The sequence below is a fragment of the Piliocolobus tephrosceles genome, chromosome 1 (assembly GCF_002776525.5).
Source record: "Piliocolobus tephrosceles isolate RC106 chromosome 1, ASM277652v3, whole genome shotgun sequence".
Lineage (NCBI taxonomy): Eukaryota > Metazoa > Chordata > Mammalia > Primates > Cercopithecidae > Piliocolobus > Piliocolobus tephrosceles.
The window spans coordinates 211,215,536-211,239,727 of record NC_045434.1 but is presented as its reverse complement, the minus strand read 5'-3'; the positions used below and the strand labels follow the sequence as shown (position 1 = coordinate 211,239,727).

Genomic DNA, 24,192 nt, shown 5'->3' with positions numbered 1-24,192 from the left:
CTCCTCACATGGGGGACTTTGTCTCCATATCCCGAGTGGCTGGACATCAGTGCACATATTCCTACACGCGGCTGTCCCTGAAGGCCCCTCTACCCACCTCCACCCCTCCACACCCTCACCTCCAAGGCGACCAAGAGCACCTGTTGCCAGCCCTGCCCTGCCTGCTTCCTTTGTGAACGGCCCCCCGGGCGTCCCTGGTTCTAGGCCCCTGTGAGGGGTGGCCCTGCCGCATCCACTTTCTTTTTTCCCAGAGCCAGTTTCTTCTGATCCTGCACCTTGCTCTCCCTTCTGCCCTGCATTTCATTCTGGGGAACTCGACTTCTTTTGACTCTTACTGAGGATTCAGGCTTCATTTAGAAAAAGACTGAGGTGACCTCTTCCAGCAGCCTCAGAGCACTCGTGTTATCCCCTGGCGAGAGAACCAAGGGTCCCAGAAATGTGTTATTGATTTTCTTTTAGTTTCTCCAGTGATGTTTTGTTTATTAATTGTACTCATTTGTTTCTGAATAGGTGATTCACTCACAGGTTCAGAATGTTCACGATTCAGGAGAATATGCCAGGAAGCAGATGCTTGTGTGTCCATCCACATTTATATCTTACAACTTTGACAGTAGAGTTTAAAACTTTGTGTTACAGAAATAGTGTGGCATCGCTAAGAAAAGTAAATAAAGGAACCAGAAAGTTCCCATCACAGCAGATCCAGCTGACTCTCCCTGTCCACGTTCCCTCCTGGTCCTTGTCCTTATTCAGGCAGAATTTTTACGTGGTTGTAATCGCAGTCTCATAACTTTTTCAAATATCTTGTTCATTTATGGTGTTTGCTTAGGGTTTCCAAAACCCGGGGATGACCGGGAGAAAGTTGGGCGGCAGAATTTGAGAGATTGTTGGAGGATAACCCTGGGTCCGTATGCATTCCTCACCCTGTCCTGCTTCTTGCAGAAATACCTGCTCCCCCTTATCTTGGGCGGCCGAGAGGACAGGAAGCAGCTGGAGAGGATGGAGGCCGGTCTCTCTGAGCTGAGTGGCAGCGTGGCCCAGACAGGTAAAGATTAATGACTCCATCAAGTCACCCCTCACAGCCTTCTCCAAGCAGCCCCTTCTCTTCCCCTCCCCTCTCCCTCCGTCTCCACTCTATGTGGTGACTTCATTTATCTGCTCTGAGAATCTGTTCACATTTGCAAATGAAGCCGCCGTCATTTCGGTTTAATTTGAAATTGCTTGTTTACTGTCGGCGCGGCCTCAATTAATTATGTTTTTACGGAAAGGCTCCCAACCTCAGAATATTAATAAGGGGAATAAAATGACAGCCTTTCTAAGGGCTGTAAAGTTCATTTTTAATTTCTGCTTCTCTGAGGTTTTCAGGGGGGTTTTCAGTGATTTTCCCCCTTCCCTCTAAGACTCCACTGTCGGGTCAAGAGAGTCTGTAATTACTGTGGCTCCCAGGACCCTGGCCACCTCCCCTGTTATCGACTCGACAGGGCTCACGTTCATTACCCCGTGCCCCAGCAATGGCCCAGATTAGCTGGGACCTGTCGCGCCAGAGGTGGCTTCCCTTCTTTATAAACTTGTTTACTAGACGGCGGCTCTGAATCTAAAAACCAGAGCGAGGCCAACGAGAGAGCCACCTGTCCCAGGCAGGAGTCTGTGTCCCTCTGGGGCACATTTGTGAAGCTCGCAGAAACCCTTTCAGAAACCCTCTGATGCTGTCCATTCTACTGGCATTTGCTCCTGCAAGGCTGACATTGGTGGCAACAGGGTCCCAAGGGGTCACAGGACACCTGGGAGTGGAGCAGGCAGCCTGGGGTCAGGTGGGGAGGGCAGGAAGGAGCAGTGGGAAACAGGACTTGTGGCTTGAGCCAGTCCTGGATGTGAATGTGGTGGGGACTCGAGATGCGTCTGTCCTGGCACTGGAGACTCCAGGAGTTTCACAAGGACACTGAGGCCCAGGAGATGAAGGATGCAGGCGCCAGAGAAGCTGGGAGAGCTCAGCAAATCATAGCCAGCTCTAATTAGAGGGGAGAGGTTCTGGACGGATATACTGTTGACCATGGACAACTACACAATGGGAAGATAAAGTAGAAATACTAGAGGTTAGACACAGTGCAGGCAGATCACCCAGAGTGCAGATAAATTAGATGGATTGCGGGGGACTGGGGGTGTCTGCAGATAAATTAGATGGAGCGGGAACATGGGCAGCTCCTAGGTGCGCGGGCCGAGCGAGGGGAACGTCTGTGCCTGTGAATTTACCTGCGCCGTGACTGCTTTCTCCTCGCAGTGACTCAGTTGCAGACGACCCTCGCCTCCGTCCAGGAGCTGCTGATTCAGCAGCAGCAGAAGATCCAGGAGCTCGCTCACGAGCTGGCCGCTGCCAAGGTACCTGTCTCTGCCCTGCAGGGCCCTCCAGGCCCAGGTCTGACCCATGTGCCCTTCACTCTTGTCCCTTGGGCCTGGCTTGCCACCTTCGGGAGCCGGACTTTGCCCCAGTCTCATGGTGGTTACACAGCCACGGCCGACGCTGCCCTTTCTCTCCTTGTAGAGACAGGAGGCCGTTGCGGGGCAGTCAGTATGCCGTTTAACCGTTGAGGCTGTCCTTTCTCTTTCTCTGTCACCTCCCAACAGGAGGAAGGAAAAGCTACCCTCTGCCTGTGGAGATCTCATGGCAGCCGTATCCCCGCAGCTCTGGAGGCTTTCTGTGTAGACGTGGGACGGCCTCTACCTATAAGTTAGGTTGCAGCTCAGCATGGCCAGGGGGGGTTCTGGAACAGACAGGGGAGAAGCGAGCCGCAGTCAGTTCACCAGCACCAGCCGTGTCCACACCGCAGTGCAGCGGGCAGGTTCTCTAGACTCAGGTTCCACAGGTCCCAGCAACCCTAGGGAGCCAGAACCGACTCCCGAGTCAGTGTCCTTGCCTCACTGCCCAAATGTGAAGAAATCCTGGCATGGCAGCTTTCCTGGCCCTGCCACTCGTCAGCTGTGTGACCACAGGCAAGTCACTTAACCTCTCTGAGTCTTAGTTTCCTCATCTGTAAAATGGAGCCATAACGGCACCTAATTTGTGGGGCTCTTCATGGGCTCAGGAGGGTGCCTGGCTCCAACCAACTCACAGGATTGCAGGCCTGGGTTCTGTGGGTGGGTAACAGGGGTCATCACTGAGGCAGTGTCAGACAGACCAGGTCCATGAGACAGTGGCCTGGTGGCTCCAGAACACCCACTGGCTCTTCTCTCTGTCCCTTGACCCACAGCTCTGTGTCCGGTGGACAATTCTCCCTGGCTGCCCCCACAAGCTGGGCTCTGGAGAGTCCCGTCCTGAGTTGCTCACCCAGGGCAAGCCACTCCTAGTGTACGACTTGGCTCGAGCCAGCTCTCAAATCTTTTGCATTTGCAAAAACCACGAAAATGATAGTCTTTCCATTTTCCATGGAGTCTGGGGTGTCTCTTGAAGAGAGTCCCGGGAATCTCCCCCCTGGACATCCAAACCACACACAGAGGTGCTGCCTGCCCTTCCTCCTGGGGTGGCTGCGGGTACTGGTGGCCACCTCCAGCCACCGTGCAGTGCATGTTCTCCGCGGGTGGCCGGTCCCTAAAGCACCAGGAAGCCCAGCGACGGCCCTGCCTGCTCTCCTGGGTCAGATCATCTTTTGGATCCATGGTCTGCCTGTGGCCAGAAGCCATCCCGGAAATTGGAGAACTGTTTTCAGGCCTTGCGCATGAGATGAAGACCACATGTTGTGTTTAAGAAGCAGTGGGGGCCCGGGATGTGCTGGGTGGTGAGAGGGGTCAGGCCCCTCAGAATTCCTCGAGCTGGCTTTGCTGCCGCTGTCCCTGGCCCACCCCAACCTCCTCTCCCGAGCTGCAGTGGGGCCACTGGCTTGGCATCTAAACTCATATGTGTGAGGACTTCGGTTACCCCATAAACCAAAGACCCAGAGCTGTGTTTTCTCAGCTGTAATGTAAGTTTTTATATCTGGCTTCCAAACTCCTACCGGAGCACTGTAAAAAATTAAAAAGAAGAGCTTTAAGTAATTAAAAAACCTACATAAAACTGAAGGCTATGAGTTTTCTACAACTGTTTTTTAAAGAGACTGACTAAAAAGCCCCAGATGTCAGATTTTATTTCTAAATCCTGGCATCTGGCACCATATGCGTTTGGAAATCTGAGTCCTTTGTAGGCCGGTGAGTGGAAATTGCGCCCTTGTTAATGGGCTGCTGTAGCTTTCAAGGTCTCAGAGAAGCCAGAACAGTGGCTCCTGGGCCCTCCCTGTCTGGTGGTCTGGAGTAGGAACCCTGAGGGGCTGTGTCTGAGGGTGGCGGGTGACATACGCTCACTCTCAGACTGCCCCGGTTTTCCTTCCTGAGACCTACAGGTCCTCCAAAGGACTGCTGCCGGCTAAGGTGTGCCAGCTGGGCTGCTTGCTGCGGCGAGCCCACGGCAGCCCCCGACCCCACGGCAGGGGCCAGGCCTCTGAACGCCAGCCCAGCGGCCCACCGCACACTGGTAGGGAACAGCCAGGGAACATCCCCTATGCCCGCCTCGGGGGAGCAGTATCAGGAGAGCTGGCAATATTCATCTGTGCACGTAAAGACAGCCTGGGGTGGCCTTCAGCCTGGGCGAGGTAGACCTCACACGGAGGCCTCGTGTGGCATTGTCCTCTGTGCACATGCCACAAGCAGGTGGCCACCGGCAGCTCTCATTTGGGGGCCTCTGGTTTGGCTGTCCTCTCCCCCATCTACACCAGCAAGATTTGTCAGAAGTGAGATGTAGTCCTGTGAAGTTTATTTGGAAAACTGTGTTACCTTCAAAGGGGAAAGTTGTGCATGGAAGGATGGGGTTTGTCAGAGATGGTGGCTGTTTCCTCTTTCCACCCTGGGCCATCTTACATCCCAGGCATCATACCACTTCATACTGCACCTTCACGCCTCCACATGGCTCTCAAAGATGCCCACAATACCATTATGGCACCTAAAAACACGTAATGATTCCTTAAGTCATCAGATGTCCAAACAGAGCCGTGGGAATGTTTAAGGATGTCATCCAAACAGAGGCATGGCAGGCAGTGGGCAGTGGCAGAACCTTCCTCCAGGTTCCCCAGAACAGACCCAGAACGCCCCACCTGCTGCCCCCACCCAGGTCCTCCTGCAGCCGCAGGCCCCGCCCATGCCGCAAGGACCCCACCCTGAGCCCTGTTCCCTGTGCTCTGCTTTCAGGCCACCACATCCACCAACTGGATCCTGGAGTCCCAGAATATCAACGAACTCAAGTCCGAAATTAACTCCTTGAAAGGGCTTCTTTTAAATCGGTAGGAGGGAGGGACGGGGACCCTGTTCTGGTCAGGCCTGGAAAGGGGGACTGGGAGCTCTGGGGCATGGGAGGGGCACGACCCTCACCCCCACCCCCGAGGACCCCATCTGTCTGGGCGGCTCAGGCACTGAGTCTGGGGCCTTTTGAACTTCTCTTTTCATTCCCCAGTTGACCACCTCTCCACTCCAGAGGTGACGGTCTGTGGCACATGCGTTTTGATACACAGTTCCCAGGCCTGTCAAGACCTGGTAAGGGACAGCTTGAGCCAAAAGGCAGGGCCCTTGGAGCAGAGGAGAACCTCCTGTTTTGGCTCCTCCTCCTTCCTGAGCCCCAGGTGACCACTCAGTGACAGCTTTGTCCCAGGGAAAGCCCTTGCGGGAGGGTCTTTGCGTTTTCTACTTGGAAGGGTTCCACGACTGAAGGCATGAGTAGAAGCAGGCCCTGCCCCCCCCCCCCCCAGCTTCTTGGTGGTCCCCCTCTTGTCCCTCTGTAGTGACAGCACATTGTCACCAATGCAGCCTCAGAGGTAGGCTGACCAACTTGTACTGCGTTGCCTGGGACTGTCCTGGTTTTATTTATTTTTATGTTTATTTATTTTTTGAGATGGAGTCTCGCTCTGTTGCCCAGGCTGCAGTGCAGTGACATGACCTTGGCTCACTGCAACCTCTGCCTCCCGGGTTCAAACCATTCTCCTGCCTCAGCCTCCCGAGTAGCTGGGACTACAGGCATCCACCACCACGCCCGACTAATTTTTTTATTTTTAGTAGAGATGGGATTTTGCTATGTTGGCCAGGCTGGTCTTGAACTCCCGAACTTAGGTGATCTGCCCACGGCCTCCCAAAGTGCTGGGATTACAGGCATGAGCCACTGTGCCTGGACTGTTGTGGTTTTTTAAAACTGAAAGTCCAGTGTCCAGGAGCCACTGTGTCCTGGGAGCCGCAACTGTGGGCCGTCCTCTGGGGCTGATGCCCTAGGGTGTCTTGCGTGGAGTGTCCTTGTTTCCCTGCTGGACTGGGTGTGGTGGGAGCTGGGTGAATGGGAGGGTACGGGTGGGCTCTTCAGTAGGGTCCAGGATGGGGTACAGAGGGCTCTTGCGGCTCCAGTCAGAAGACCCCATTTTCCAAGCCACTCAACTTCCTGGTTCTCCCTGAGGAAAAGAAGATGTCCTAGAAAGAGGTGTGGTGCTGGCAGAGGCCAGAGCATTGTCATTAGGAGATAGATAGCCTCCATTTTCCCTAACTGAGACCAGTGCCTTGGAGGCTGGGGATGGAGGCCAGGCCGTCGGGTAACCGTGGGGCCAAGAAAACTGCACATGGAATTTCTTGTTAGCGTTGAGGATGCTGGTGAATAAAGCAGGCCGTGGTGTGTGCCCCATTCAAGTGGGGTCTGGGGGGAGAGTTGTGTCTAAGGCCCTGCTGGGGGACAGCCTTGTGGGCAGCGCTTTGTCCTCTTGGCTCAGGCAGAGATGGGCCTGCCTGTTGGAGAGCTCTGTCTCTGAGCCGTTGCCAAGTGGACCTGACCTCCCAGGTCCCTCCTGGAATTGGCTTTGGTTTGGGCTGGCTGCTGGCCAGGAAGGGAGTACGGAGCAGAAGGGAGAGCTGACTCTTGCCCGTTGAAAGTGTTGAGCTCAGAAGTTTTCTAGCAAAGGGCACCACCTCCGCCCTTTTGGTTCTGATGTGTCTGACCCCCTGCCAGTGGCCAGGGCTCCCTGCCTCCACCTTTTGCTCAGACCATAGACAAATTAGGACTGTGGCTCAGGTGTCTGGAGTCCCCAGTCATCGCCCTTTTGGGCTCCTCCCCACCCTGTCCCTCTCCTGGCCACTGGGGTGGAGGCAGGGACAGTGCTGAGGATCAGGAGGAAGCAGGCTCCGGAGAGGCAGCAGGCCCCACGTGGCTTCCAGCAGCTGCCCAGGCAGGTGGGCCTCGCCCAGGGGGTCCCGGGGGGACCCTGGGCTGTCTGTGGGGGCACAGGACACTCTTGGCATTTATCTCAGCTATAGGATCTTTGCTCCTGAAAGGAGGGGAGGAAGGGCTCCATCCTGTCCCTTGCCTAGTGGCCCTAGGGGAGCAGCTCACCGTCGCCAAGCCCTTGGGGGTCAGGGGAGGCGTGGCTCTTCAAGGGTGGGAGTTCTGAATGCCGCCACCAACCTCCTCCTCTGCTTCTCCCGCCAGGAGGCAGTTCCCTCCGTCCCCGTCAGCCCCAAAGATCCCCTCCTGGCAGATCCCGGTCAAGTCACCGTCACCCTCCAGCCCCGCAGCCGTGAACCACCACAGCAGCAGCGACATCTCACCCGTCAGCAATGAGTCCACATCGTCCTCACCTGGGAAGGAGGGCCACAGCCCCGAGGGCTCCACGGTCACCTACCACCTGCTGGGCCCCCAAGAGGAAGGCGAGGGGGTGGTGGACGTCAAGGGCCAGGTGCGGATGGAGGTGCAAGGCGAGGAGGAGAAGAGGGATGACAAGGAAGACGAGGAGGACGAGGAGGATGATGACGTGAGCCATGTGGACGAGGAGGACTGCCTGGGGGTGCAGAGGGAGGACCGCCGGGGCGGGGATGGGCAGATCAACGAGCAGGTGGAGAAGCTGCGGCGGCCCGAGGGTGCCAGCAACGAGAGTGAGCGGGACTAGGGCCGCGCCCACTGCCTCCAGCCCTGAGGACGGTGTCCGGTATGCCAGTGCGTGGCCACACCCTGCCTCCCTCTCTGGCCCTGGGAGGGCAGCTTGGAGCCCAGGTAGGGGGCAGAGCTGTCCTCAGCTGCACTGTGGCCTGGTGGCAGCGTGGGGGTCGCACTTCTGTCCGCCTGGCCTCCTCTCACCTGGCCACCAGCCCCAGCCCCAGGCCCAGCAGCCTTTGGCTTTGATCTCAAGTCCGGCTGAAGGCAGCGAAGCCTTGGGGCTCAAGCCCCTGCCCAGCCCCTCCCGGACAGACGCCTTGCCCAGGGTGTGTTTGCCGAGTGTCTTGACTACCGTGACACCACGCATGGCCAGAGCTAGCGTCCCTACTGTCCCCCGACTCCTCAGTGGAGGAGGAGCTGCGGTCCCTCTGGTGTCTGCCATCCCCCTCCCTCCCTGGACCCGGCCCTGGACCCCGCAGGTGCCTGCCCCCAGCACCAACCCCACTCGTGCCCCGTCGTCCTCCCAGACAAATGAAACCATGCTGCGCTTCTGATGCCCTCGCTTGCCGTGTCATGGTTCAGCTAATCCCATGGCGAGATGGGGGCTCACTCCCTCGGAGGAGCCAGGCACCAGGGCTTTCCTGACCAACAGCCAGCTCTGTCCTTCCCCCCAAGAAACACATGTTCATTTGTGTGATCATGTATAGACCTCAGAATGGAAGATAGGACTGTATATAATTGTAATAAATACCAGTTGCCACTATTTAATTTCTGCCTGTGGCTCCCTGTCTGCTCATGGCACCCTGGGCCCCGGGGGTGATCTCAGTGCAGCCTTCAGCCAGTGAAGTGTGGGTGAGACCCATGGGCAGCTTCTGCCACTGCTCAGCCCGAAGCAGAGGGCTTTGTTCAGGTCCAGTGGCTGCCGGAGGGCGACACTAGCTGACCGCAGGAGGATCAGGGGCCTCGTGTGACTGTATATAGACCTCGTGTGGAGTGAGGAGCTCTCCTTCCTTAAATGGACGCATGCTCCCCGGGAGGGGAGTGTGGTGGCCTCTCTGAATCCTCGTCTCCCCCAGCTCTCGCCCTCCCAGTCTCCCTTTCCCCTTCACAGAGCATTTGGCTAAAACCAGAAGAGCAGAGCCACGCACTCCTTGAGGAGCGCTGCTGTTCCCTCCAGCCCCCAAGTGTCGGGACCAGGCTCATGGGCCGCAGACGCCGTGATGTCCGTGTGCCTGTGCGGACACGAGGGCTTCGGAAATTGGAAGCTCTGGGCAGCCCCTGCAGGTGTGGCCTCCATGCACCCGCCCGCCCCACCCCGCCCTCTCCTGGGGAGGGAGGAGGCCACGCAGTTGGGCTCAGAGGCTTGGTGTTGGGGCTGTTCTGTCTCAGATGTTTTGCTTTCAGCCCCTGCAGCAAACCCTTCTTAATGCTGGGAACACAGGGCCTGTTAAAGTGACGGGTCTCCAGGCCTGGGCCGCCCCCGCCCACTGGAGAGTCCCTAGGAGCAGGTCACCCCCACCCACTGGAGGGTCCCCAGTACCGGGCCGCACCTCCCCGTTGGCGGGTCCCCAGGAGCAGGCTGCACCCACCTGCGGGAGGGTCCAGCCCCAATCTGGTTTCTGGCCTGTGGGTTGCGTCTTTCATGCTTGTCACCTAGAAGGACGCTCCTGCAGTTCCTGTTTACAGCCACGTGTTCCCCAGGGACAAGCAGAGCCCAGTTCAGTGTCACACTGTGGCTTGTTCTCCTTCCCTGGCCTCCTTGCCGTCTCTGAAGAAGCAGGTGTCTCAGTTCCCAGGGGCTGCCACCTCACCTGGACGAGGGGGTCCTGCCTACCAGGCCCCCAGGAGTCCCAGTGTCTGGGAGCTGGGACGGGCAGACAGGTGGGCCAGGCCTCGGCCTGGCTCTGGGGACGGTGACTGCCTGTGTCCCACCCTCGGACCTGCTGGGTCACAGGCCTGCATTGTGGGCGGATCTGTTCCTGAGGAGTCCCCACCCCATTTGGTGCCTGGTAGCCGTTGTCTGTAACTTCTCAGAGGTCCCTCCTGCGGCGGGACCAGAAAGGGAGACCAGAGGGCAGATGCCCTGGGAAGGAAGGGAGGCCAGGGCCGTGAGGTCGGTGCTGTGGAAGTGAAGTGCCGGCTGCCCGGCTCCGTTTCTTCCTGGAGAGCTGGGGCCACCCAGAAAGGGATTCCCTGGGGCTTCACTATCCCTGGGGTGGGGGCAATGGAGACCTCACAGGGCAAGTGCTCTCCAACCTAGGGGTCGGTGGGCTGACACATCCCCGAGGCTCAAGTGCGGAGGAGAAACAGACAGAAACCTGGGCCCGGAGGCCTTTTGCCCCTGTGGGTCCTGAGCACCGAGTTCGGCTTTTGAGGACAGAGAGTCTGGCGTGATTTCAGGGAGAGAAAACCCCTCCCCAAAACGGCAGGAGTGCTGCCTAATAAAGCCAGCTGCTGGACCAGGGAAAACAGCCCTTTGAAAAAAAAGCCTTTCATTAGAAAAATAATGCATTTCATCCAAATAAGGTAAAAATATTCGGAATGGGGCAGAAGTAAGCAGCAAGCAGCGGCTGTCGGGCCTTTCTGGAAGGGAGAAGATTATTAAACTCAATTACAATGTATTTTTGTAAAGTGTCTTTTAGGAAAGAACCAGCCCCGTGCTTGGAGGCCAGGGGACGGCCGCCCTGACTTCACCCTGGACCAGCTCCCTCGGTCCCCAGGGTCTGTCCCTGCTCCTCCGGTGACTCGCTGGTTCTGCCTTGGGCAGGGACATCTAGTTTGGGAAGGACAGAGGACTTCCCTTGGTGTTTGCGACACGCAGGACCAGGCCAGGAGGCGGGGTAGTTGCCTTCGGGAGATGGTAGGGCCTCTGCCCCCCTGGGGCTGCCCAGTCCTTCAAAAGCCAGGGCTCCTGGAGCCAGTCCCATCCCAGGACCCCAGCTGGGACAGGGAGCGCCTGGGTCAGGGGAAGGGGCTGCTGCGTTTGTGCCCACAGGTGGGGTGTGAGAAGGGGACAGAGAGGTGAGAACCTGCCACCCACCCGTCGGCTCCCTGTGTGCCCAGAGTCTCTCCCTCTTTCTTTTTCTTTGTTTTTAATAAACGCATCTGAGCAAGCTGTGTTCATCTTTCGGGGCCCTCACACCCAGGTAGAGGTGGAAGAGTTTTCTAGACGGTTTCGCTTCTGCCCTCCTGGTGGCCCAGCCAGGAGCATGGAGGCGCTGGGTCTCTGGCCTGGCCCCAGACCCCTCCCTCTCCAGGTGACCACCCTGTCCCTGCCCCAGAGCCCAGGAGGGAGGGGGAGAGCAAGCAGGGGCCATTCTTCAAGGGTCAGACATCTCCATCCCTAGGAGTTGACTTAATTTGTCTGTTTGTTTAAACTGGTTTCTGCCAAGGCACCCAAAGAAGAGGTCAGAGACTCCAGACAGGGCGGGCGCGAAGGCGCCAATGAGACCCGCACGCAGGTGGGAGCTCCAGCCTCAGATGAGGTGCACACCTGAGGTGTAGCACCCAGGTAGACCTGGAGGGCCTGGCCGCTCTTCCTGCCCCTGCTCCTTTGCTGTGTACAGGGGCTTCCCACCCAGGGACAGGCCACCGTCTGGCCAGGGGGAACCACGCCCAAGCTGGCACATGTGACATGCATGTGCACATGTGTGTGGCACCCTCACACTCATGCAGGGCCCAGTGGGTCCTGATCCTTTTCGAGAGGTCCCCCTGTCCTCCCCCAACACCTGCTCACGCAGACCACCGCTCAGACCACAGCCTTGGCACTGTCTTTAATGCAAAACGGGTCTGAAATCTTGGCTGGCATTGAGGGATAACTACCTGAATCATGAATAAACCTTAATAACTTAGTGTCATTGAGCACGTTAAAGTTTGTGTTCTCCTAGAAGAAGAAAGAAGATGTATGATATGTTCATGAGAGGGATGCCTGAAACCTTTCCTTGCTCCACGACAGATACTGGAAGGACCTTCTTTAAAGTGACCGGGTCATGGCTTTAAACACCACCGTGACACTCGGGGTCCAGATGCGTTATAGACCCAGGGCGAGGAGCCAGCCTCAGGGAGACTCCAGGCAGGGAGCTTCTTTCTTGAGGATCCCTGCCTCCTTCCAGTGGTGTGGGGCACGGGGCTTACTGGAGGCCAAGCCACGGGTCTGGCTGCTCCAGCGCTGCCTGTGGGCCTCCTGGGAGCCACTGATTTCTCCCTGACCTGCTCCAGAGGGTGCAGAGGCACCTCCCAGCAAGGATGGCCGGGGCCTGGCTGCTTCATTCTCAGACAAGGCTCTGGGATTCCAGCCCTTCAGAGGGCACTGCTGCCTCTGGGGCCGGGACCACCTCCCGTGACAGTGGATGGGCAGCTGGCCTTTGCCCAGTGGCCTGGTATGCTGCCCAGAAAGGGGGCTGTCTGTCGCCGTGTCCAGGCTGGGGCAAGGCCGCTTCATGAGTGCCAAGGCCCGGCACACACGGGTGACTCAGGTTGCTGGTGGCGCCCCTGCTGGGCCAGGTCCGTGGGAGGTGGGCAGGCCCCTGAGCTCAGCCCTGAGCCTGTGCGGCGGGTTCTGGCCCTTTCCAAGAGGTTGCAAAACTCTTGAATTTGCCCCGGTTTGGGTGTAGGAGCATCACACACCACAGCTAATTAAATCCCAGAAGGAAAACATGCTTTACTGCATTTCCTACTGAGTCCAACAAGCCACAGGGAGTGTGGGACCTGGGCCCATCCCCACCCGCAGCCACAGGCCCCCTCCCAGCTCTCGGGGACAGTCTCAAGAGTGGGCACACATGCCTAGTCGGGGTATGAGCTTCTCTTCACCCTCTGGGGCGGGACCTGGGACGTGGCACCACGGGCTGGCCTGAGTGCTCCGTCCTCAGGCCCTGAGATGCCCCTGAGAGGTTCCTGGGTCCCCGTGCCCCTTCCTTGGGCTGGACTCAGGGCCCTACTTGTTGTGAGGTTGGATCAGCCCTGGGTGAGGCCTTCTGAGGTCCATCCAGGTCCAGAAGACCAGGGGGCAGTTTTGGGGTCTGGCCAAGGTCAGCAAACCGCCCTGAGTCCCCATCCTCCCTCCTGGGCCCCAGGAGTCAGTGCTGCCCCAGAGAGCTGCCCACTGTGCCAGTGCCTAGAGGGAGCCTTGTGGTCACACCACCCACCCACCGGCTGTTCAGGGCTTGGCTCCCTGCCTCGCTTCAGGCCCCACGGGAGGCCCACCAGGGCCTGGGAAGCTCCAATAATGGTTTTAATTTGTTGAACTTGTGTTTTATCCCATAAATTAGTCACTGTTTTATTTAACAGAATCAAGATATCCACAAACAATAGGCGAGTTCCAACTTGAACATTTTAATAAGACAGAAAAAAGTATATATTTTCATGTCTGTTACAAACATATTTACGTAAATAGCCTGTGGGCTGCGTTCCAGGAGGAAAGAAGAAAGGGAGTACCCGCGCGCCGGGGCTGGGCTGGAGACACACTTCTGCGGTGGGAAATGACACGGGCCTGGGCGCTGTGGGCTGAGGCCACTCCCCTGCTGCCCCTGGTCCCTGGTGCCTGGCCGGCTGGTGCCAGGCTCAGTGAGGGAGAAGCGTGCTGCGGTGACCGAACCTTTCCAGCCCCCAAGTCTGCCTGTTTCCTCGTCGGGCAAGTGGTTGTGACATCCCATGGCTGGGGTGTGATGAGCCAGTAAGACTCCTCAGCATGGAAGAATGTGGCAGATTCCGCGCACATCCCCTCCCCAAGGTTCCAGGAAGCCCCGGCCACCTGGAGTCTGGCTCAGAGCAGGGCTGCCAAGGTCCTTCCCATGATGTGGTGTCATGAGAAGCCAGCCATCAGTTGGAAGTGTCAGGGCAAACTCCCGGAGTGCCTCGGAGGCTTGCACTCCAGGCTAGGCCTGGTGGAGACTCTGGCCTCCGTGCTTCCAAGGGAGCCAACCGTGGTGCCACCAGGGCTGGCAGCTCAGGCTCGGAGCTGGTGGCTACAGACCCAGGAATTATTAGCCCCCTCTTGGCTCTGCCACCCTGTGCTCCGGGCAGGAGCCGCGCCAGCATCCGGATCGGATCCGGGTACGCGCCGTTCCCAGCCCGGGCAGGTCCCTGCAGGAAGGAGGAAGGAGCCGAGGGAGGAGGCAGGAGGGTGGCTCTGCCAACGCCGGCCCAACAGCCCAGCAGGAGAGGAGAGGGTTGGCTGGGGTGGGGGGTCCTGGGAGGCTGCAGAGCCTTTGTCCGACGTCCCAGGCCTTGGTGTCAGATGGCTCTGCCCAAAGGTGGCTCCTGAGCCCCAAGTGGGGGCTTCAGGCAGGACTGGGGAGGAGGCCACCCTTCTGGCCAGGCCAGGATTGAGGCCCCTACCTCTGTCCCCAGCAGCCCAGGGACAAAACTGGTCTGTTCCCCCCCTTTTCCTGCCAGGGTCGAAGCGCACCCAACTCTTCCTCCCCTCACCCCACCGGTGTAGCTGAGTCATGGCCAGCCGCTTGGGGGCGATTTTAAAAATAAAAGATAACTTGATAGATTTTTTTCCAGTTTTTATTGAGTGAAAATGTCAAACCTTGCATCAGTCATGCAAAAAAAAAAAAAAAAAAAAAATCAAATAAATAAAACACATATATTAAATTTCTAATAGCACTAAATTCAAGTGGAAAAATATTCAGTTCTTAATAACCAGGTGCCGAGGAGACCAGATTCAAGTAATCAGAGCACACGCTGTTCAGTTCGGGTTTCACGTTCTGCATTTTTTTTTGTCTCAAAACCTCTCTATATATCTCTATATATCTATATATGTATATACATATAGATATATACACACACATATGTGCATACATATTATTTTATATTTATATATATACACATACATAGTTATAAAACATTAAAAAGAGCATTGGTGGATCAAGCATTGTTTTCCCCACAGAAAGAAAATAAAACAAAAATTACACGTTAAAATTCAAAATGAGCTAGCAATGGCTTGTAGTCCTAATGTGCAATATGAAGGTTACAAAAGGCTAGACTCCGCACTGTCGGCATCTTCTTTTCTTCTTCTTCTTCTTTAAGTTTGATTTTGCTACATTGAAAAAACGTTTTTGTGTGTGTGTATTTTTTTCCTTTATAAAACTCCTTCCACAGACTCCCGGGCCGTGGCGGGTCACTGTCTGGGCAGATGCTCACAGCAGCATGTGGTACCCACAGAGTTCAGGAGGCTCTGGTAGGGGCTATTTTAGAAAACAACTGATTTCCTGTTGAATCAGGTACGCTCAGTGCGACCACTCCTCCCTCCCTGCTCCCTGTCCAGTTCGGGTGGTCCTGGCTTTCTGGCTGTGGGCAGCCGAGAGGACAAAAGAAAGGAAGAAAAAGGGGAAAAGTAAACCACTGCCCCCCAGTTGAGCCAGGTTCCCCCTGGAGACCTCTGGGGAGAAGGCTTCTGGGTGACAGCCTCCCCACCAGCCTTCCATTCCCTCCTAGGCCTGTTTTCTCCCTGTGGCCCAATCTGACACCAGCCGGTGGCCTGGAGTAGGGAAGGTGGGCAGGTGTGGCCTCGGGCAGCCTGCCCTCACAGGGGACTCGGTCCCCGGGGACTTCAGAGCCACCGGCCAGGTGTGTGCCTGCCAGGTCAGGCCCTGGCCGGGGCTTCGATGGCCTCATCATCTCCAGGAAGGAGGATGTTTTGCAAAGGGAACCCAATCTGGGTAGACTGCACCGGCAAAGAAGCATCCAAAACAAAGTAATAAAACAAACTGGAAAAAAAAAAAAAAAAAGCCCTATAAAGCCACACGCATCACCAAGAGAGAACTCAAATGTTAAATTAACTACAAACTTGGATCAACAGTAATAGTCCTTTTTTCTTGTCTCTACAAAATTCAAGTTAAGAGTTGGAATCACGCAGCTCCCATCAGTGCTAGTGTGAAGACAGACAGCCTCAAACTGTTAAGGCCTCTACAAAAAACGCTGGACCAAATCCCACGGGAGAAACGGGACTGAGCCTCCAACCTCAGGCCGGGCCCAGGCGGGTCTGCACTCTCACCACGCCTGCTTTCTTCCTTTTTGTTCTATGTAGAATAATAACCTTTACAGGAAAAATACTGTACAACTTTCTTGTATTTTTTTTTCCATTTTGAATATTAAAGCCAAAACCAAGCGCATCTTTCCTGTTTGCACCGCCAGGGTGGCCGAGACCCTGCCCCGGGCCCCCAGCGGGCTGCTCTGGGTTTTGGACGCAGCCTCAGTTTCCCTGGGGCGGAGGCTGGGGCCAGGGAGTCACCAAACAGACCCGACCCAGGCCTGGGGGAGCAGCCGGGCCCTGGGGTGGGGCTGAGCTGGAGCTCCGCGGTTGCTACTCCCATGAGGCTTCCTCCACGGTCCCTGTAGTGTCACCCGTGCTGACCGCCTTCTGCCCGTCTCCCCCTGGGCAGGGGGGAGGATCCTAGCTGCATGAGGGAGGCCCCGCCAGCGGCTCCAGGAGCCACCCCGCCCTGGTGGCGCCGGGTGGGGGTCCCGGTGGCCCCCAGCGCCCGTCCCAGTCCTGAGCAATGGTCGCGGGGCCGAAGCGGCCGCGGGGAGGGGCGCCGGGACAGCGGCCGGGAGCTGCGCCCCATTCGCCCGGGATCCCTGCTCCTCGGTTCCCTACCCCGGGACAAGAGCACCTTCTGTTTCCCTGAAGAGACCCGGCCTCCCTAGAGCAGGGCCGCGGCCGCCGCCGCCGCCTGTGTCCTCGGCCGCGGAGCACCAGGGGGGTCCCCGCCTCTGTCCTGAGACGGACTCGGGGTCCGGAAGCACCGGCGGGGCGCGGGGCTCTGCCCAGGGACCGCTTCGCGCGGGGTGGCGCCGCTCCCGAGACCGAGGCCGGCGCCAGGGCCACCCGCGGGCGCCGCTAGGGCGAGGAGGCGGCGGTGGGCGCGGGGCCGGGGGCGCCCAGGGCCGCCAGCGCCGCCAAGGCCGGGGTCCGCGCGCCCGCGCCCGCCCCCTCCGCCGCCGCCTCGGGCAGCGACTCCTCCGAGTCGGTGCGCAGGTCCTCGTCATCGTCGTCCTCGTCGTCGTCCTCGTCGTCGTCGTCCTCGTCGTCGTCCTCGTCCTCGTCGTCCTCGGCCTCCTCCTCCGGCAGCTCCAGCTCCTCCTCCTCGTCCTCCTGCGAGGACTCTCCAGCGGCGGCTGCGGCGGCGGCGCCCTCGCGCGGCCCGGGGGCGGCGGCGTCGGGCGGGCCGGGGTCGCCCGCGTCGCCCAGCGCCAGGCCCAGACCTGCGGCCGCCGACTGCAGGAAGAGCAGGGAGCCCGGCTCGGCGCCCAACGACAGGGAGCCGTCTAGACTGATGGGAGGCCCGGGCGCCGGGCCCTCGGCCGCGGGCTCGCCGCGCTCCTGCTTCTCGTGCTTGCGCTTGTGCGAGTCCATCTGCGACATGCCCACCACCGTGTGACGGCAGCCCGGGAAGGTGCAGTGGAAGTGCGAGCACTTGAGCTTGTACTTGCAGTCGGGCACGGCGCAGTCGGCGCTGGAGCTGAACTGGCAGAAGCCCGCGGCGCTGATCACGTCCTGCTTGCCGTGGTGCTTGCGGTGCGCCGTGACCTTGGTGCTGTCGGTGCAGCGGAAGCGGCAGCGCAGACAGTGGAAGTGCGTGCTGGTGCCCGAGAAGGGGCAGTCGGCGAAGTGGCAGCTGAGCGAGGCCTTGAAGCGCTTGAAGTCGTCCAGCACCAGGTTGTCCACGCGGTCGTGGTGCTGCGCATGCTTGTACATGTGCGTGCGCCCGCAGAACTTGTAGCCGCAGTTCTCACGCGTGCAGTGGTAGTGGGTGACCTTGAGCGAGAACTGGCAGGCCGCGTCCTTGCAGTCCTCATAGAGGTCGAAGCGCCGGAAGCCCTCCAGCATCATGCCCTCGTCCAGCATCTTCCGGGAGGACGCTGTCTTCCGCCGCTTGCCGAAGGGCGACATGTCCTCGATGATCCAGAAGCGCTTTTTGGCCCCCGAGGCTGTCGGCATGGAGATGGTGTTCCCTGGGGAGGGGCAGGGCGGTCAGTGCGTAAGGGGGACCCACGTGGGCACCATCCCAGGGTCACACCCACACGGGACCCCTGATCTGGCCTGGCGCCAGAGGGCGGCATTTAGGGAGCCCTCGGCTTCCCCTGGCTCGGGAGGCCTCTCCTGCCCAGCCCCCTCCCTACCCCCGGCACAGGAGGGGTCTCGGGCTTCCCCCTCCTCATCCCTGTCTGCAGAAGGACCTCACAGGCCTCTCCCCCGGAGTGGCAGCCCAACCAGCTCTGGGGGACGTGGTGGCTGCTTCCTGGCCAGTTTGGGTGGGAAGTGAGGACACGTCCTGGCGCTAATTGAAGCTGAAGGGGGAATCTAGGTCGGCAGAGTGCAATTACCCAAGTTGGACTCGTGCCAAGACGCCAGCTACGCCTGCCTCTAATGAGGGACAGGCCCGCTCCTTTCCCGCGGGCTACCCGGCTTCCCTGGCTGCGCCTGTCTGCACAGGGGGAGCTGCCTACTCACAGTAGGGGTGCCAAGTGCCCCAGGGCTGTGCGGGGCTGCAACTCCCTGCCCTAAGGAGCACCTTGTCCTTGGTACCAGAAGGTTCTTTAAGGTCTTGTTGGGGTTGTCTACCCCAAGGGCTGGGAGAGGACAGCCCTACTGGAGGACTAGGCTCAGGCAGCTCAATGCCTCTGTCCTCTGCTCAGAGCCATAATTTACCTGGGTCAGGACCAGAGCAGGGGCTCAGCCGGGGGAGCTGAGCCCATTTATGTCCAGCTGGCCCAGACTGCTTCTTGGGATTTAGAATGCCCCCCTGCCAAGGCCAGGGCTGTAACCCTTTCTGGGAGGCACCTGTGCCCCTATGGCCATGGGTGAGGGGAAGCCCCAGCTCCTGCCAGAGGCACAGGCAGCTAGTCCTGGCTCCCCACGCCACCCCCCACAAACAATAAGAGAAGCTCTCTGACCAGCCCCACCAGAGCGTGGGCAGCCTCTGGGCTCCTCCCACACGGCTGACCTGCCTGGCTCTCCCAGAGCCTGCTTAGAAGGCCCAGCAGTCACTCTAGCCACCAAATGTCTGCTCTCAGGCCAGGCCCCATTGTCCACCCTGAGTGGACAAAAACGGAGAGAAACTAAGGGCTGTGACGGTGTGGGGGCACCCAGGCAGGGGGCAAGGGATGGCCTCAGGCCCAAAACCTGGGTGGGTGAGGAGCTGCTTTGGGTCTGAAGTCACAGGGCCTGGTGATGCCAGAGTGGAGGTTCCAATGGCCGGAAGTCCCTGAGGTGGGGGAGGCCCGGCCCTGCCCCGGTCATAACTCCTGGGGCCTGTACTCAGGCAGAACATGAGGCAAAAATTAGCAAAGGAGTCAGAGCCCGGGTGGTATCTACGCTCAAGGGAGGGGGCGGGCAGATGCCATCCCAGTGGGTATCAGATATGGGGGTGGGATGGGAGGTGCCTCTGCCCCTGAGCACTGCTGGGGCCTGAGTCCACGGAGACTTCCACTTACTGCTCAGCTTTGGGTGTGGGCCGGGGTTCAGACTGGAATCTGGACCCTCGGAACCTGGGCAGGTCCCAGACCCCAGCAGACCTTCCCGAAAGCATCCTCTACTCCCTAGTGCCAGATCCCAGGGGGACGCCTCAGAGTAGAAGGGACAGGTCCTGCCTTGCCCCAGGCCGAGGAAGGCAGACCGCACAGGGCCTCCGGCAGGATCGGCCGTCTCTGGGACTCTGAGCAGTTGTGAACAGGGGAGAATCCCTAGCAGCAATGCTCTGGCCTGCCTAGCACTGAGCAGGAGCCACGAGGAGTTGTCCCTGGGATGGAGACTACGCTCTCTAGTCTCGGGGATGCTTGGCTGTGAGGGGTGCAGAGCGGCCCCGTCCTTGGCCTGGCTGGCTGCAGAAAAGGGTCAGGCCCCGGAGCATGGCCTAGAAGGTGGATTGGAGTGACGGACTGCGGTGAGAAGGCATATGCGCATTACCTGCAGCATCCTGAACTAGGGGGACGTCACTTTTTACTGGAGTTGGAGTGGCAGTGACGGGCGGGAAGCTGGGCGGGCTGCAGGTGGGATGGGCCAGGCCCCGGCCGGCTCCGAGAGTGGCACTGAGCAGAGAGTATGAGAGACAGGACGGAGAGAAGAGGCAGGGGAGGGGGGGGAGGGGCGGCCGGAGCGTGGCCGGCGAGAAGGATGGAGTCGCTGGCGGCTGCGGGGCCGCGCGGGCAGCCTCCTCACCAGCGGCCGCAGGAGGAGGAAGAGGAGGAGGAGGAGGAGCCGGGCAGCCTGGAGAGGGGGGAGAAAAGCAGAAAAAAAAAAAAAAAAAAAAAAAAAAAGAAACCAAAACAAAGAACAAACAAACAGAAAGAACCAAAATGAGAAACCCGATGGCAGAAGCAGGTATGGCATGAAAATGTGTGCACGGATGAGCAGAGAGAGGGACACAAGAAGAGGGGGCAGGAGGAGAGAGAGGCAGGGCGGTGCCAGGGGTCACATGGGCAGGTGTGCCGGGCAGGACCGGCGCTGGGCCCAGGCCAGGTGGGAGGCAGCAGAGGAAGGAGGCCAGGGCTGCGCTGCTCCCGCTGTGGCTCATAGAGGACGGGCCCAGGGTCCTCTCCTGGAAACTGACACGAAGGGCAGCGCCGGGGAGGCGGGAGGATGGCGGGAGGGGCCTCAGTGACTCAGTCCCACAGACCAGCTGGCTCTGCTGCACACCAGCCCGTCCTCCTCGGAGGCCGTGTGCCCCAGACCTTCTGTCCCAAGCTGCACCCACTGGTGCTGGGCTTTGGGAGTGGGGCTTGGCCCTGCCAGCAGCCCTGCCTGCAGCTCACCTGCCGCAGTGCTCTCGTTACCCACGGGGGTGCTGGAGCAGCTCCGGTCCATGGTGGATGACTCTGAGGACACGGCGCCCGGGCTGCAGCCAGTGTAGTCCATGCACTCATCTGTCTCAGCATCCATCAGGCCTGGGGGGCCCTGAAAGGACACGGGGGTCCCTGAGGAAGTGGGGCTGTGGGGCATGCTGCCCACAGAGGGCAGGCTGAGGCTCCACGCAGCACAGGCCTGAGAGAGAGCGTGGGACCATGGTGCATTCCCGCCACCCTGGCTGGGCTCTCACCTGGAGGGGGTGGCTCTCACCCGGGGAGGGCTCTCACCTGGGAGGGGGGCACACGGTCGAAGTTCTTCCCCAGCATCCTCCGCATGTGCTTCCGCGCGTGGGAGGTCATCTGGTGCTTGAGGAGGAAGGAGAACTGGCAGCCCTCTCGGATGCAGTGGAAGTGGCTGTTCACCTGGTTGTACTTGCAGCCTGTGGACATAGCCCCACCTGGCATAAGCCCCCCAGCTGGCCAGCACTCATGGCTTCCAGGGTCTGTCGGGCACTGTTGTAGGCATGGGGGCAGTGTGGCCAATAAGGCAGATGGCATCTGGGGGAAGGGTGCTGCGCCAAGGTGGCACTCTTAGGAGGAAGGTCAGGAAGTCCAAAGCCACCTGGCTGTCCAAACCCTGGGCCTCCTCTCCAGCCTGGCACAGAGGCAAGCGACAATGCCGGGCTGGCCCCCATCCCCTGGCCCACACGCGGGGAGGTGCACAGCTCCAGGGCAAGGGACCCTCATGGGCCCTGTACACTAGGCCAGCTACCTCTCAGCAAGCCACCTGTCCCCACATCTCTGCTGGGAAGCTCGGGGTGCTGCCGGCCCCTCTGCCCAGGCCCCAGCACCCCCTGCCTTGCTCTGGGCCGAGAACAAACAGAGCAGGCGGGACTGAAACAGCATCCTGGGGCAGGTCAGGGCTTGTCCGCTGCCATGGCGCCCAGGCTGGCCAGGTGTCTTCTGTCATCCCCCAGCTTTGTTTGGCCCCAATTATCACCAAAAACACCACAAGTTGAGTAAATAACGGCAACTGCAGAATACCCTGACATCTGTAAACTGAGCCCAGGGACAGCACAGGGACAGCACAGGCCACGAGTGTTGACAATTATTGGCCTGGCTACCAGCCCTCTCCCTGGCCGAGAACTCCTTTTTGAATTCATACTTGAAGGCAAGGTTTATTTCCTTTTTCTGGCTGTTGACTTTGAATATGTCACCTTTTCACCTTTGGAAGGACCAGACTGCAGCAGCCCCCACCCCTGCTGCCACGACCACCAGGCCACAACAGGCCTTGCCTGCAGCCCAGGGGCCTCTGCCTGACGGCCTGGCTCCCGCCTGCCCTTGGGTTCTGGTCTCTTCCTAGGGAGAGTCCTGCCACTTCAGCAGGCCGTGCACAGGGGCCGAGGCTCAGCTCCCAGCAGCACCGCTACCTCTCAGGCATCGGTGGCCTCCCTTCCCAAAGCCACAGCAGCCCCTTCCTGGGTTCCGGGTCACGGATGCTCCAGCTGAGCCCATGGGGAACTTGACCGTTCCCTACTAGATCTGAGCCGCCACCACTGTCACCACCCCCATCCCTGTGACAGCACCCAGCCTGGCACAGAGCTGTCCCTCCATAAGTAACTGCAAAATGGATGAATGGACGAACAAACTGTAGCTCACTGTGGACAAAACCCTCATCATGAAAGCCATGGAAAGAGATCCCAGAGCAAAGAACTTTGAACTCCTAAGACTTCCCTGCTCGACTTCTTGATGAGAAAAGGAAAACAGAACCACGCCCAGGCCCTGGATGCTCACGACGAGGTCCCAGGGCCGCTGTCTGGGGGTGGAGGGGCCCTGCATGAGTCACCCCCACCCTTCTTGCTGGGCTCTGTGGGTTTGGACTGTTTCACAAGCTTGACGGTGCCTAGCCTGTGATATCTGGGACACCTTCAACAAAGCATGGAGCCTGCGGTGGGGGACAGGACACGGGTACCAGGAGAGGCGGCCCAGGCCACAGGGGCCATGGCCTTCATGCCCACTGGAAGTCCCTGCCCGCAGCCCAGGCCCTCGGTACCTAGCCTGCCACACTCCTCGCGCTTGGTGAAATATTTGAAGCCATTGGCTGCCCGCCGCTCCGCCTTCTCATGCTTCTTGATGTGCCAGGGGAGCTTGGTGGTGATGTTGGTCACGAAGTAGCAGCCGGTGCGGAGGCAGTGGTAGTGCCCGCGCATTCGGAACTCACAGTGCTGCAGGGAGACATGGGAGGGTCAGGACAGGCGGGTGACTTTCGTGAGCTCCTGTCTGCCCCAGGCCTGAGACTGTGGTGTGGGCCCTTGGCACATGTGTTCTCTCGCAGAAGCTGATGATCACAGAAACACCTTTCACATATTAAAAAGCAGCGCAGGGCTGGGCGCGGTGGCTCACGTCTGTAATCCTAGCCCTTTGGGAGGCCTGAGGTGGGCGGATTGCCTAAGTTCAGGAGTTCGAGCCCAGCCTGGGCAACACAGTGAAACCCCATCTCTACTAAAATACAAAAAATTAGCCCAGTGTGGTGGCATGAGCTTGTAGTCCCAGCTACTTGGGAGGCTGAGGCAGGAGAATTGCTTGAACTTGGGAGGCAGAGCTTGCAGTGAGCCGAGATCCCACCACTGCACTCCAGCCTGGGCAACAGAGGGAGACTCCATCTCCAAAAATAAAAAATAAAAACAAAGCAGTGCATGCCCTTAGTCACTGCACTAAAGCATCCTAACCTGGTAACCTTGCAGTCCATCTGCAATCCCATACCTAGAGCAGACATCGTGAACCTATTTTAACAGTCTTCCCTGTATGCCTAGACCTCGGCAGACATCACTGCTCTATCCTAGCACACGTGGACCCAGGTTCCCCCTCAGGCAGCCCCTCCTGGTCTTGGGAGTCAGGCCTTTAAGGTGAATCTGATCTGACTTTCCTGTGTGGGCATGGACAATGGGCCTGTTAGAAAATTCTAGGGCTTTGGAGAAAGGGAGCATAAAGCTAGTTCCAGGATAGGCAAGAATGATGTCAAAGGCATGGTGACTGCCCAGCATTGAGTCACCACTCCGGTGTCAGACCTCACCAACTAGCACCAATCTGGACCCCTGGCCAGGGGCCTCCAGGGGCGGACAGTGCCCTTTCCAGAGTCCGGGAGGCCCATTTAAGCAAAGGTGTCAGAAATGGAGCCTCTGCCAAGAGGTGCCTGTCCTGTGCCCTGAGCTAGCCCTGCACCTCCCTGCCCCCTACTTTGTTCCTGGGCCGGCCCGCCATGCTGACCTGGTTGGGACAGAGACACTGCAGAGAGTAGTACGCAAACTGGTCTCGCACGTTCACCAGGTTGTTGTTGGGGTTGATATGGTCCAGGCAGTGGGATTCGGCCTTGCCAGATGTTTTGCAGACGTACTTGCAGTTCCCAAAGAGACAGTGGAAGTGGAACTTGTTGGCATACTTGCAGTCCGTGGCGAGGCAAGGATCGCTGGAAGGAAACCACAGCC

General features: G+C 58.8%; 3 protein-coding genes across 6 annotated transcripts in view; 1 reads left to right on the top strand and 2 right to left on the bottom strand.

Moving 5' to 3' along the window:
- PEX14 (peroxisomal biogenesis factor 14) overlaps positions 1-8,683 on the top strand; it is a 153,336-nt gene extending 144,653 nt beyond the window's left edge. For all 4 annotated transcript variants that reach the window (XM_023215316.1, XM_023215315.1, XM_023215318.2 and 1 more), the window contains 4 exons: positions 940-1,042; positions 2,276-2,373; positions 5,206-5,297; positions 7,472-8,683. In XM_023215316.1, the coding sequence (XP_023071084.1) occupies positions 940-1,042; positions 2,276-2,373; positions 5,206-5,297; positions 7,472-7,928 (750 nt within the window). In that variant the 3' untranslated portion in view covers positions 7,929-8,683. The remainder of the gene's footprint in view (positions 1-939; positions 1,043-2,275; positions 2,374-5,205; positions 5,298-7,471) is intronic.
- A 5,728-nt stretch (positions 8,684-14,411) lies between these two features.
- Positions 14,412-24,192, bottom strand: part of CASZ1 (castor zinc finger 1) — a 57,531-nt gene continuing 47,750 nt past the window's right edge. The window contains exons 15-19 of the mRNA XM_023215314.2: positions 23,975-24,173; positions 22,761-22,932; positions 20,996-21,147; positions 20,675-20,816; positions 14,412-17,875 (exon numbers count right to left, since the gene is read on the bottom strand). Of these exons, the coding sequence (XP_023071082.1) occupies positions 16,761-17,875; positions 20,675-20,816; positions 20,996-21,147; positions 22,761-22,932; positions 23,975-24,173 (1,780 nt within the window). The 3' untranslated portion in view covers positions 14,412-16,760. The remainder of the gene's footprint in view (positions 17,876-20,674; positions 20,817-20,995; positions 21,148-22,760; positions 22,933-23,974; positions 24,174-24,192) is intronic.
- LOC111544663 lies at positions 14,942-15,634 on the bottom strand. The gene has a single exon (XM_026449765.2). The coding sequence runs from the start codon at positions 15,602-15,604 to the stop codon at positions 15,086-15,088; it is 519 nt and encodes a 172-aa protein (XP_026305550.1). The 5' UTR covers positions 15,605-15,634; the 3' UTR covers positions 14,942-15,085.

What these genes read in the sequence shown, in the direction of transcription:
- LOC111544663 (XM_026449765.2), bottom strand. Translation starts at nt 15,604, where the DNA reads ATGCTTCTTTGCCGGTGCAGTCTACCCAGATTGGGTTCCCTTTGCAAA.